This window comes from Crinia signifera, chromosome 12 (genome assembly GCF_055691185.1).
Source record: "Crinia signifera chromosome 12, ASM5569118v1, whole genome shotgun sequence".
Taxonomy (NCBI): Eukaryota; Metazoa; Chordata; class Amphibia; order Anura; family Myobatrachidae; genus Crinia; species Crinia signifera.
This window is the reverse complement of record NC_139228.1, coordinates 5,363,281-5,375,309: the sequence shown is the minus strand read 5'-3', so window position 1 is coordinate 5,375,309 and position 12,029 is coordinate 5,363,281. Positions and strand designations below refer to the sequence as shown.

The window sequence follows — 12,029 nt, the reverse complement described above, 5'->3', positions numbered from 1 at the left end:
TACTGAATAAAAAAAAAAAAGCCCATACAATGAATGGGCGGCCTGTGATTGGCTGAGCGCTCTCTCAGCAATTGGCTGAGAGAGCGCTCAGCCAATCACAGGCTGCCCATTCATTGTATAGGCTTTTTTTTCTAGCACTGACAGCTCCCGGCTCCCTCTGCCCGGCTCTATGCCGTCTGTGTCCCCCGCAGCGTCCCCCGCCCCCCCTGCTCCCACCAGCAGCCCTGCTCTGTAGCCCCCCCCCCCCCCCCCCCGGGTTTTTTACATGTGATAAATCGAGACGATTTATCACATGTAAAAAATGGCACATCAAGTGCCAATCTAATCAAGCTCCCCCGGAGAGCAGCCGGGGTAGGTCAGGGGGAAGTCGGGGGCGACTTGTCCTAAGGACAAGTCGCCCTAGTGTATGGGGGCCTTTAGAGCCCCAACTCCACTTGGGTACAGTGTACTGGCTGGTAACGCTACAGCAATACTATAGGGTACACACAGCAACACTATATACAGTAACACTATAGGGGTACACACAGCAACACTATGTACAGTAACACTATAGGCGGTACATGCAGTAACTAAGTACAGTAACACTATGTACAGTAACACTATAGACGGTACATGCAGTAACACTATAGGAGGTACATACACTATGTGCAGTAACACTATGTACAGTAACACTATAGACGGTACATGCAGTAACACTATAGGCGGTACATGCAGTAACTATGTGCAGTAACACTATAGGCGGTATACAAAGTAACACTATGTACAGTAACACTATAGGAGGTACATGCAGTAACACTATGTACAGTAACACTATAGGCGGTACATGCAGTAACACTATAGGAGATACACGCAGTAACACTATGTACAGTAACACTATGTACAGTAACACTATAGGCGGTACACGCAGTAACACTATGTACAGTAACAGTATAGGAGGTACATACAGTAACTATGTGCAGTAACAAGTATGTACAGTAACACTATAGGCGGTACATACAGTAACACTATGTACAGTAACACTATGTACAGTAACACTATAGGCGGTACATACAGTAACACTATAGGAGGTACACGCAGTAACACTATTGGAGGTACACGCAGTAACACTATGTACAGTAACACTATAGGCAGTACGATGCGGCGGCCCGGGCACGCCCCCATGTGCGATGCGGCGGCCCGGGCACGCCCCCTGCAGTGACGCGGCGGCCCCGGCACGCCCCCTGCAGTGACGCGGCGGCCCCGGCACGCCCCCTGCAGTGACGCGGCGGCCCCGGCACGCCCCCTGCAGTGACGCGGCGGCCCCGGCACGCCCCCTGCAGTGACGCGGCGGCCCCGGCACGCCCCCTGCAGTGACGCGGCGGCCCCGGCACGCCCCCTGCAGTGACGCGGCGGCCCCGGCACGCCCCCTGCAGTGACGCGGCGGCCCCGGCACGCCCCCTGCAGTGACGTCGGCATGCCCGGTCCGCCCCTCCAGCGCCCTGCAACATTTGGTTCCTAGAAGGAACACTACAGTAACACTATGTACAGTAACACTATAGGAGGTACATGCATATGCAAACCATACCTGTGCTAGAAACACCACAGCAGACAGCGACACCCCAGGCAGGGAACAGGAACAGCATGGGTTTTCAAAGATAGCAGGTGCTAGAATGAACACTATGTCCCATCATGCCCTGCCACAGTTTTGCTATTGGTAAATGCCACAGGTTGGCCTGGCCTGCATTAGTGTGTAAGCTCTTGGGACAGGGTCTTACACTGAACCACTAGACTGTAAGCTCCATGACCCAATGGGTTAATAATTCCTTGTACCTAAAGGCCCCCATACATTAGCCGATTTTGGTCAGATTTCGGCCAGATCAGTCGGATCTGGCCGAAATCGGACCAAAATCGGCTAGTTTAGTCCCCTCAGATCCAATGTGCGGTCCCGTGCGCATCGGATCTGCGTCGGGTGGTCGGACCTGTTGCACGTCCGACCACCCGACTTGGGACCTAGTGGGGCGGCGCGGCGGTGGAGGGAGCAGGGGGGGCTGGGGACGCTGCGGGGTACACAGGCGGCATAGAGCCGGGAGCTGTCAGTACTGAATAAATAAAAAAAAAACATACAATGAATGGGCGGCCTGTGATTGGCTGAGCGCTCTCTCAGCCAGTCACCAATTGGCTGAGAGAGCGCTCAGCCAATCACAGGCTGCCCATTCATTGTATAGGCTTTTTTTTCTAGCACTGACAGCTCCCGGCTCCCTCTGCCCGGCTCTATGCCGCCTGTGTCCCCCGCAGCGTCCCCCGCCCCCCCTGCTCCCACCAGCAGCCCTGCTCTGTAGCCCCCCCCCCCCCGGGTTTTTTTACATGTGACGATTTATCACATGTAAAAAATGGCACATCAAGTGCCAATCTAATCAAGCTCCACCGGGGAGCAGCCGGGGGCGACTTGTCCCAACTCCACTTGGGTACAGTGTACTGGCTGGTAACGCTACAGCAATACTATAGGGTACACACAGCAACACTATGTACAGTAACACTATAGGGGTACACACAGCAACACTATGTACAGTAACACTATAGGCGGTACATGCAGTAACACCATAGGAGATACATGCAGTAACTAAGTAAAGTAACACTATAGGAGATACATACAGTAACACTATGTACAGTAACACTATAGGCGGTACATGCAGTAACACCATAGGGGGTACATGCAGTAACTAAGTAAATTAACACTATAGGCGGTACATACAGTAACACTATAGGCGGTACATGCAGTAACACTATAGGAGGTACATACACTATGTGCAGTAACACTATGTACAGTAACACTATAGACGGTACATGCAGTAACACCATAGGGGGTACATGCAGTAACTAAGTACAGTAACTATGTACAGTAACACTATGTACAGTAACACTATGTACAGTAACACTATGTACAGTAACACTATGTACAGTAACACTATGGGCGGTACATGCAGTAACTAAGTACAGTAACACTATAGGAGGTACATGCAGTAACTATGTACAGTAACACTATAGGAGATACATACAGTAACACTATGTACAGTAACACTATAGGCGGTACACGCAGTAACACTATGTACAGTAACACTATAGGCGGTACATGCAGTAACACCATAGGGGGTACATGCAGTAACTAAGTACAGTAACACCATAGGGGGTACATGCAGTAACTAAGTACAGTAACACCATAGGGGGTACATGCAGTAACTAAGTACAGTAACTATGTGCAGTAACACTATGTACAGTAACACTATGTACAGTAACACTATAGGCGGTACATGCAGTAACTAAGTACAGTAACACTATAGGAGGTACATGCAGTAACTATGTACAGTAACACTATAGGAGATACATACAGTAACACTATGTACAGTAACACTATAGGCGGTACATGCAGTAACACCATAGGGGGTACATGCAGTAACTAAGTACAGTAACACCATAGGGGGTACATGCAGTAACTAAGTACAGTAACTATGTGCAGTAACACTATGTACAGTAACACTATGTACAGTAACACTATGTACAGTAACACTATAGGCGGTACATGCAGTAACTAAGTACAGTAACACTATAGGAGGTACATGCAGTAACTATGTACAGTAACACTATAGGAGATACATACAGTAACACTATGTACAGTAACACTATAGGCGGTACATGCAGTAACACCATAGGGGGTACATGCAGTAACTAAGTACAGTAACACTATAGGCGGTACATACAGTAACACTATAGGCGGTACATGCAGTAACTAAGTACAGTAACACTATAGGAGGTACATGCAGTAACTATGTACAGTAACACTATAGGAGATACATACAGTAACACTATGTACAGTAACACTATAGGCGGTACATGCAGTAACACCATAGGGGGTACATGCAGTAACTAAGTACAGTAACTATGTGCAGTAACAATATGTACAGTAACAATATAGGAGGTACATGTAGTAACACTATAGGTAGTACACACAGTAACACTATGTACAGTAACACTATAGGAAGTACATGCAGTAACACCATAGGGGGTACATGCAGTAACTATGTGCAGTAACACTATGTACAGTAACACTATAGGAGGTACATGTAGTAACACTATGTACAGTAACACTATAGGCGGTACACAAAGTAACACTATGTACAGTAACACTATAGGAGGTACATGCAGTAACACTATGTACAGTAACACTATAGGCGGTACACGCAGTAACACTATGTACAGTAACACTATAGACGGTACATGCAGTAACACTATAGGAGGTACATACACTATGTGCAGTAACACTATGTACAGTAACACTATAGGAGGTACATGTAGTAACACTATGTACAGTAACACTATAGGAGGTACACGCAGTAACACTATGTACAGTAACACTATAGGCGGTACACGCAGTAACACTATGTACAGTAACACTATAGACGGTACATGCAGTAACACTATAGGAGGTACATACACTATGTGCAGTAACACTATAGACGGTACATGCAGTAACACCATAGGGGGTACATGCAGTAACTAAGTACAGTAACTATGTGCAGTAACAATATGTACAGTAACACTATAGGCGGTACATGCAGTAACACCATAGGGGGTACATGCAGTAACTATGTGCTGTAACACTATAGGCGGTACACAAAGTAACACTATGTACAGTAACACTATAGGAGGTACATGCAGTAACACTATGTACAGTAACACTATAGGCGGTACACGCAGTAACACTATGTACAGTAACAGTATAGGAGGTACACGCAGTAACACTATAGGCAGTACATGCAGTAACACTATAGGAGATACACGCAGTAACACTATGTACAGTAACACTATAGGTGGTACACGCAGTAACACTATAGGCAGTACACTCAGTAACACTATGTACAGTAACACTATAGGCGGTACACGCAGTAACACTATGTACAGTAACAGTATAGCAGGTACACGCAGTAACACTATAGGCAGTACATGCAGTAACACTATAGGAGATACACGCAGTAACACTATGTACAGTAACACTATAGGCGGTACACGCAGTAACACTATAGGCAGTACACTCAGTAACACTATGTACAGTAACACTATAGGAGGTACACGCAGTAACACTATGTACAGTAACACTATAGCAGGTACACGCAGTAACACTGTACTATGCGGTCAGTACAGTGATATATATGCAGGGTAGCGGTGCGGTCAGTACAGTGATATATACGCAGGAGCAGTGTAGCGGTGCGTTCAGTAGTTATATATACACACAGGTGAAGGGTAGCGATGCGGTCAGAACAGTGATATATACGCAGGAGCAGGGTAGCGGTGTGTTCAGTAGTTATATATACACAGATGAAGGGTAGCGGTGCGGTGAGAACAGTGATATATATACGCAGGAGAAGGGTAGCGGTGCGTTCAGTACAGTTATATATACGCAGGTGAACGGTAGCGGTGCGGTCAGTACAGTGATATATATACACAGGTGCAGGGTAGCGGTAAGTACAGTTATACATATACGCAGGTGCAGGGTAGCGGTGCGGTCAGTACAGTGACATATATACGCAGGTGCAGGGTAGCGGTGCGATCAGTACAGTGATATATATACGCAGGTGCAGGGTAGCAGTGCGGTCAGTACAGTGATATATATACGCAGGTGCAGGGTAGCAGTGCGGTCAGTACAGTGATATATATATACGCAGGTGCAGGGTAGCGGTGCAGTCAGTACAGTGATATATATACGCAGGTGCAGGGTAGCGGTGCGGTCAGTACAGTGATATATATATATACGCAGACGCAGGGTAGCGGTGCGGTCAGAACAGTGATATATATATATATATATATATATATACGGAGGTGCAGGGTAGCGGTGCGGTCAGTACAGTGATATATATATATGCAGGTGCAGGGTAGCGGTGCGGTCAGTACAGTGATATATATATATGGAGGTGCAGGGTAGCGGTGCGGTCAGTAGTGACATATATACGCAGGTGTAGGGTAGCGGTGCGGTCAGTACAGTGATATATATATACGCAGGTGCAGGGGTAGCGGTGCGGTCAGAACAGTGATATATATACGCAGGGTAGCAGTGTGGTCAGTACAGTGATATATATACGCAGGTGCAGGGTAGCGGTGCGGTCAGAACAGTGATATATATACGCAGGTGCAGGGTAGCGGTGCGGTCAGTACAGTGATATATATACGCAGGTGCAGGGTAGCAGTGTGGTCAGTACAGTGATATATATACGCAGGTGCAGGGTAGCAGTGTGGTCAGTACAGTGACATATATACGCAGGTGCAGGGTAGCAGTGTAGTCAGTACAGTGACATATATACGCAGGTGCAGGGTAGCAGTGTGGTCAGTACAGTGATATATATACGCAGGTGCAGGGTAGCGGTGCGGTCAGTACAGTGATATATATACGGAGGTGCAGGGTAGCGGTGCGGTCAGTACAGTGACATATATACGCAGGTGCAGGGTAGCGGTGCGGTCAGTACAGTGACATATATACGCAGGTGCAGGGTAGCGGTGCTGTCAGTACAGTGATATATACGCAGGTGCAGGGTAGCGGTGCAGTCAGTACAGTGACATATATACAGAGGTGCAGGGTAGCGGTGCGGTCAGTACAGTGATATATATACGCAGGTGTAGGGTAGCGGTGCGGTCAGTACAGTGACATATATACAGAGGTGCAGGGTAGCGGTGCGGTCAGAACAGTTATATATATACGCAGGTGTAGGGTAGCGGTGCGGTCAGTACAGTGATATATATACAGAGGTGCAGGGTAGCGGTGCGGTCAGTACAGTGACATATATACGCAGGTGTAGGGTAGCGGTGCGGTCAGTACAGTGACATATATACGCAGGTGTAGGGTAGCGGTCAGTACAGTGATACATATACGCAGGGTAGCAGTGTGGTCAGTACAGTGATATATATACGCAGGTGCAGGGTAGCAGTGTGGTCAGTACAGTGACATATATACGCAGGTGCAGGGTAGCAGTGTAGTCAGTACAGTGACATATATACGCAGGTGCAGGGTAGCAGTGTGGTCAGTACAGTGATATATATATACGCAGGTGCAGGGTAGCAGTGTGGTCAGTACAGTGACATATATACGCAGGTGCAGGGTAGCGGTGCGGTCAGTACAGTGATATATATACGCAGGGTAGCAGTGTGGTCAGTACAGTGACATATATACGCAGGTGCAGGGTAGCGGTGCGGTCAGTACAGTGATATATATACGCAGGGTAGCAGTGTGGTCAGTACAGTGACATATATACGCAGGTGCAGGGTAGCAGTGCGGTCAGTACAGTGATATATATACGCAGGGTAGCAGTGTGGTCAGTACAGTGACATATATACGCAGGTGCAGGGTAGCGGTGCGGTCAGTACAGTGATATATATACGCAGGGTAGCAGTGTGGTCAGTACAGTGACATATATACGCAGGGTAGTCAGTACAGTGACATATATACGCAGGTGCAGGGTAGCGGTGCGGTCAGTACAGTGATATATACACGCAGGGTAGCAGTGTGGTCAGTACAGTGACATATATACGCAGGTGCAGGGTAGCAGTGCGGTCAGTACAGTGATATATATACGCAGGGTAGCAGTGTGGTCAGTACAGTGACATATATACGCAGGTGCAGGGTAGCGGTGCGGTCAGTACAGTGATATATATACGCAGGGTAGCAGTGTGGTCAGTACAGTGACATATATACGCAGGTGCAGGGTAGCAGTGTGGTCAGTACAGTGATATATATACGCAGGTGCAGGGTAGCAGTGTGGTCAGTAGTGACATATATACGCAGGTGCAGGGTAGCAGTGTGGTCAGTACAGTGACATATATACGCAGATGAAGGGTAGCGGTGCAGTCAGTACAGTGATAGATAGGTGTGTGTGTATATATATATATATATATGTAGGGTAGCAGTGTGGACAATATACACACATTCATGGCACTGCCGGGATCCCCTCACCTCATGGGCCGGTCACACGGTCTCCGCTGTCTCAGGGTCGGTAATCCCAGCTCCCGGCCCAGCAGCCGCCGCCATGGTAGCGGCCAGGTCGCCTATCCGTACCGTCTGACGTCACTCGCGGGGGGCGGAGCTGCCACAGGGAGGGGAGGAGGGGGGAATAGTGACTACGCCCCAGCTCCCAGTGGGTCAGACGCTACCAGGCATCCTGGGAGCAGTAGTTCTACAAGGCCCAGACAGCGCACAGCAGCCACATCCAGCAACAGCACTCCGCCTGCACCATAGAGTCAAAGCGCGGCACAGGCCAGATCGGCTCCCGGGAATCAGCGACTCTGGCTTCCACACAGAAAGAGCGGCTCCGGAAGTATCATAGAGAGCTGGGTCCGGCTAGAGGAGTGAGCCCGTGTAATCATGTGTCTCTTGCACCTGCTTTGTCCACACACAGGACGCCTAGCCTGATTAGTCACCTGGGCTGGCAGAGTATGCTGGGACTTATAGTCCTCCGGCAGATGGATACACACAGGACCCCTAGCCTGATTAGTCACCTGGTCTGGCAGAGCATGCTGGGACTTATAGTCCTCCTGCAGCTGGAGACACACAGGCCGTCTAGCCTGACTACAGTCACCTGGGCTGGCAGAGTATGCTGGGACTTATAGTTCTCCTGCAGCTGGAGAGACACAGGCCGCCTAGCCTTATTAGTCACCTGGGCTGGCAGAGTATGCTGGGACTTATAGTCCTCCTGCAGCTGGAGACACACAGGCCGCCCAGCCTGATTACAGTCACCAGGGCTGGCAGAGCATGCTGGGACTCATAATTCCAAGTAGGTTGTAGGAAACCTGGAAGTCATCATTGGGGCAGATGTATTAAGCCTTAACAAGAGATAAATGCAAGGGTGATAAGAGAGATAAACATCCAGCCAATCAGCTCCTTACTGACTTTTTTCAAACACAGCCTGTAACAGGGCAGTTAGCAGGTGATTGGCTGGACGTTTATCTCTCTTTATCACCCTTGGCTTTATTTCTTGTTAAGGCTTAATACATCTGCCCCATTGGATGAAAGTTCATTGTGATTTAATTGAGATTCACTGAACCCGTCCCGCTCAACCACAACCTGCCTTACGTTGCCCCAGCAATTGGGTTATTTACTAATCTTTTTTTTACCATATGCCATCTTTTTTTTCTGTAGTGCATTAATCACTTACAGTGAGTTCAGTTTCCCCTTGTTATCTGGAGATCTACTACGGACATATCTCCCAACAATCACAATTTTAAGTGAAGAAGTCCCAGATGGATCTGTGCTGATGCCAAAGTGGTCATGGATTATAATATTAGAAAGCTAACTTCCATCAGAAGAGACATTTAAAGAGAGTTTGTAAACTTTTGGCTGCATAAATTTTGATCCTACCCCGATGCAACTCCTTGTTCTGAACATGCGGTGTACCCATATCTGACAGCTTCCATAATAATAGCTAGATACTGGCTTAATTTTATATTGGTTTATGCTCAAAAACATCCTTGAGTGTTAAGATTGAGGGCTCGGAGCCTCCTGGCTAACTTTCCCTTATTCCCCGTTCTATATCATAGCATACAGAAGCTGTGTAAGTAGCCTGCCTCTGGAGGCCTAAGTCAGGATTGGTTTCCAGCTGACCATAGGTTTAGGTACAGGAGTTACAGCTGTAGCTACTCTCAGTGGTGGGCATATACCCCCCTTCCCCCCCACCAGACCAGGTAAATGCCCACCACTGAGAGTAACTCCAGCTACAGACATGTAGTGTATATGTGGGGGCAGCAGGCCCAGCCGTACCCTGTGAGATACTTGTTGGTTGGGCTTTGGCTTTACATTTTTTTTTTAAACGCCTTAAGCCCATACAGGCTCCTTTCTTCAACACAGAAACTTAACAAAACTCTTTTCACTGCACATCACCCAGGAAGACCGTAGATCCCCAAAAGGGACCTACGGAGGTTAAAGGAACCCTAAAGGGTCACCTGAACCCCTGTCGGGGATCTTCTAAGGGTGACACGGCTTTGAAAAATTCCCACAGCAGGGGACCCCTTTTAGGTGTATCAAAAACACCAAGTAAAGTAACATTTTAACCCACACCACACAGCATATTGTAAAATAAGATATAAAATCATTTACATTGACTCCATTTTCCCATCTCTTCATTTCTATCTAATTCCAAACCAAAAATCAAACACGGGCCACACGGGTAACAATCCAGCCCACTCATTAAGGGAGTACATTAGGTGGGTAGCGCCAAAGCCCAACCAAACAAGTATTTCTGATCCGTAAGGGACCGGGCTTGGCAGCACCTAGAGAACACACCGACACATAAGTGAGCGCAGTGTATCACCCCCACGTCTTATATATACAGAGCCCACGTTAGCAGAAGGTAGCTATCGGGCAGATACTTCCACCTCAGTACCAGGGCACAGCATGAAATATCAGGCCCACACCCATCGCCCTCTTATTGTCCAGAGCTGGCTTCTCACGAGTACGTCATAGTGCAGCTGCGACTCATTGACTGCTTGGATTCCCCTTTATTGACTGGTTCACCTCCATAACGGCATGGCACATATGTGGGGTATACACTCAGGGCTTCGTACATACATTGGTGACTTATAAAACGCATTCAGCAGTAACAGACACATACATGGCATTTATACATGTTGGGGAAGTCCTCATCACCCGGGTAGTGAACTCTGTCTGCCCAGCTGCTGGAGACAAGGCCCGCTAACCATGTCGGCCTCTCCAGCTGGTGTGGGACTACATAACCCCTTGATTGGTAAATGTTAGGACTTGTAGTTCCACAACAGCTAGTGGAGAGTCACGACTGGCTTAATCCTCTTCCCCTGTATGACAGCTATGGCATGATCAGGGAGCATACAAGACGTTGATAGTAGGGCCCCACGTCCAGTCCTGACACTGTGGGATAAGTTGTATATATATTTATGTGTCACTGAGTAACACAACTGGGCCAATGGCTTCTCTCCCACATCCATCCCCCCCCCGTAGTTCTGCTATGCAGACATTGTACAATTACAATGAGAGCAGAGGACTCATTGTCACCTGGAGGCACAGTCCAATCTGTGCCTTCAGAACCTTGCTGTCCTCTGCGCCAAGCTCTGCCTGCCATCTTGGATCACGCTGACTTGGTTTGGCACAGTCTCTGCCGCTGTCTTTGTGTCGTAGGAAGTAGTAGTTTCGGTGGTTTCTGCAGCTGTAGGGGACATGAGCTGGGGATCATCGCACGCCTCCGGATGACTTTTCGGCCTGATAATGGAAGTGTTTTCTGGCTGTGGAAGCGAGGAGGGGCCAGGGTCCTGGTCACTGTCCCTATTGTGTGCTTGGTTAAGGGTCTCAGAAACAGTCCTCTCAGGAGCGGCGCTTCCTTGGGCAGGCGTTTTGCAAGGGATGGTAACAGACGTGTCCACCTTCCTTGGACGACCCCGCTTCCGTTTTGACTGTCCTTCGTCTAAAGAGACTACTGATGGAAAGATAAGTCGCTTGGCTCCTTTACTCTCCGCTGTGCCACTCACTACTACCAGTTCTTTGGTGCCGTTCTGGCTGGACTTTGGAAGAGTGTGTGTTTCCAGGTTGACCATATCGGGGAGGATCATGCTGATCATAGGAGACGCCACTGATTGAGAGACCAGTCCAGTCCCATTGACTCCCGTGGTCACTGTGAGTGGCACGCCAGATGGGACAGTAGTGAAGGGTAAGGGGGACACTTTCAGGTGTCCGGGGAGTATGCTAGGTGCCAGAACTGGGGGGGAGAACCGCACAGGGGAGCTGGTAGTCACAAACTTTTCCTCTGTAGGAAGTCGGGGTAGGAGGACAGGCAGTTTTGCCACCAGACGGTCCACCTGTGGGCTGCTGGCTGCTTTCTGTGGCTCCGGGGGACGTTTCTTCACCTGTGGTGGGCTGCTTGGATGTGGGCTCAGCATTTTCTTGTTCTGGAAACAGAAATGTGGTTGCAGTAGTCAATTGTCTACCCAGCACAGTGTAGGCTAGCACAGGACAGAGCTACACAGGCAGAGCTCTAACCCCAGTATCCAGC

General features: G+C 48.7%; 2 protein-coding genes across 12 annotated transcripts in view; both read right to left on the bottom strand.

The window, feature by feature from the left end:
* PI4KB (phosphatidylinositol 4-kinase beta) overlaps nucleotides 1-8,487 on the bottom strand; it is a 28,066-nt gene extending 19,579 nt beyond the window's left edge. The window contains exon 1 of one of the 3 annotated variants that reach the window (XM_083166856.1): nucleotides 7,945-8,487. The gene's annotated coding sequence lies outside the window, so the exon portion shown is untranslated. The remainder of the gene's footprint in view (nucleotides 1-7,944) is intronic. The other 2 variants (XM_083166855.1, XM_083166857.1) reach the window with 2 other exon arrangements.
* A 2,002-nt stretch (nucleotides 8,488-10,489) lies between these two features.
* Nucleotides 10,490-12,029, bottom strand: part of RFX5 (regulatory factor X5) — a 32,465-nt gene continuing 30,925 nt past the window's right edge. For all 9 annotated transcript variants that reach the window (XM_083167776.1, XM_083167777.1, XM_083167779.1 and 6 more), the window contains exon 10: nucleotides 10,490-11,925. In XM_083167776.1, the coding sequence (XP_083023902.1) occupies nucleotides 11,065-11,925 (861 nt within the window). In that variant the 3' untranslated portion in view covers nucleotides 10,490-11,064. The remainder of the gene's footprint in view (nucleotides 11,926-12,029) is intronic.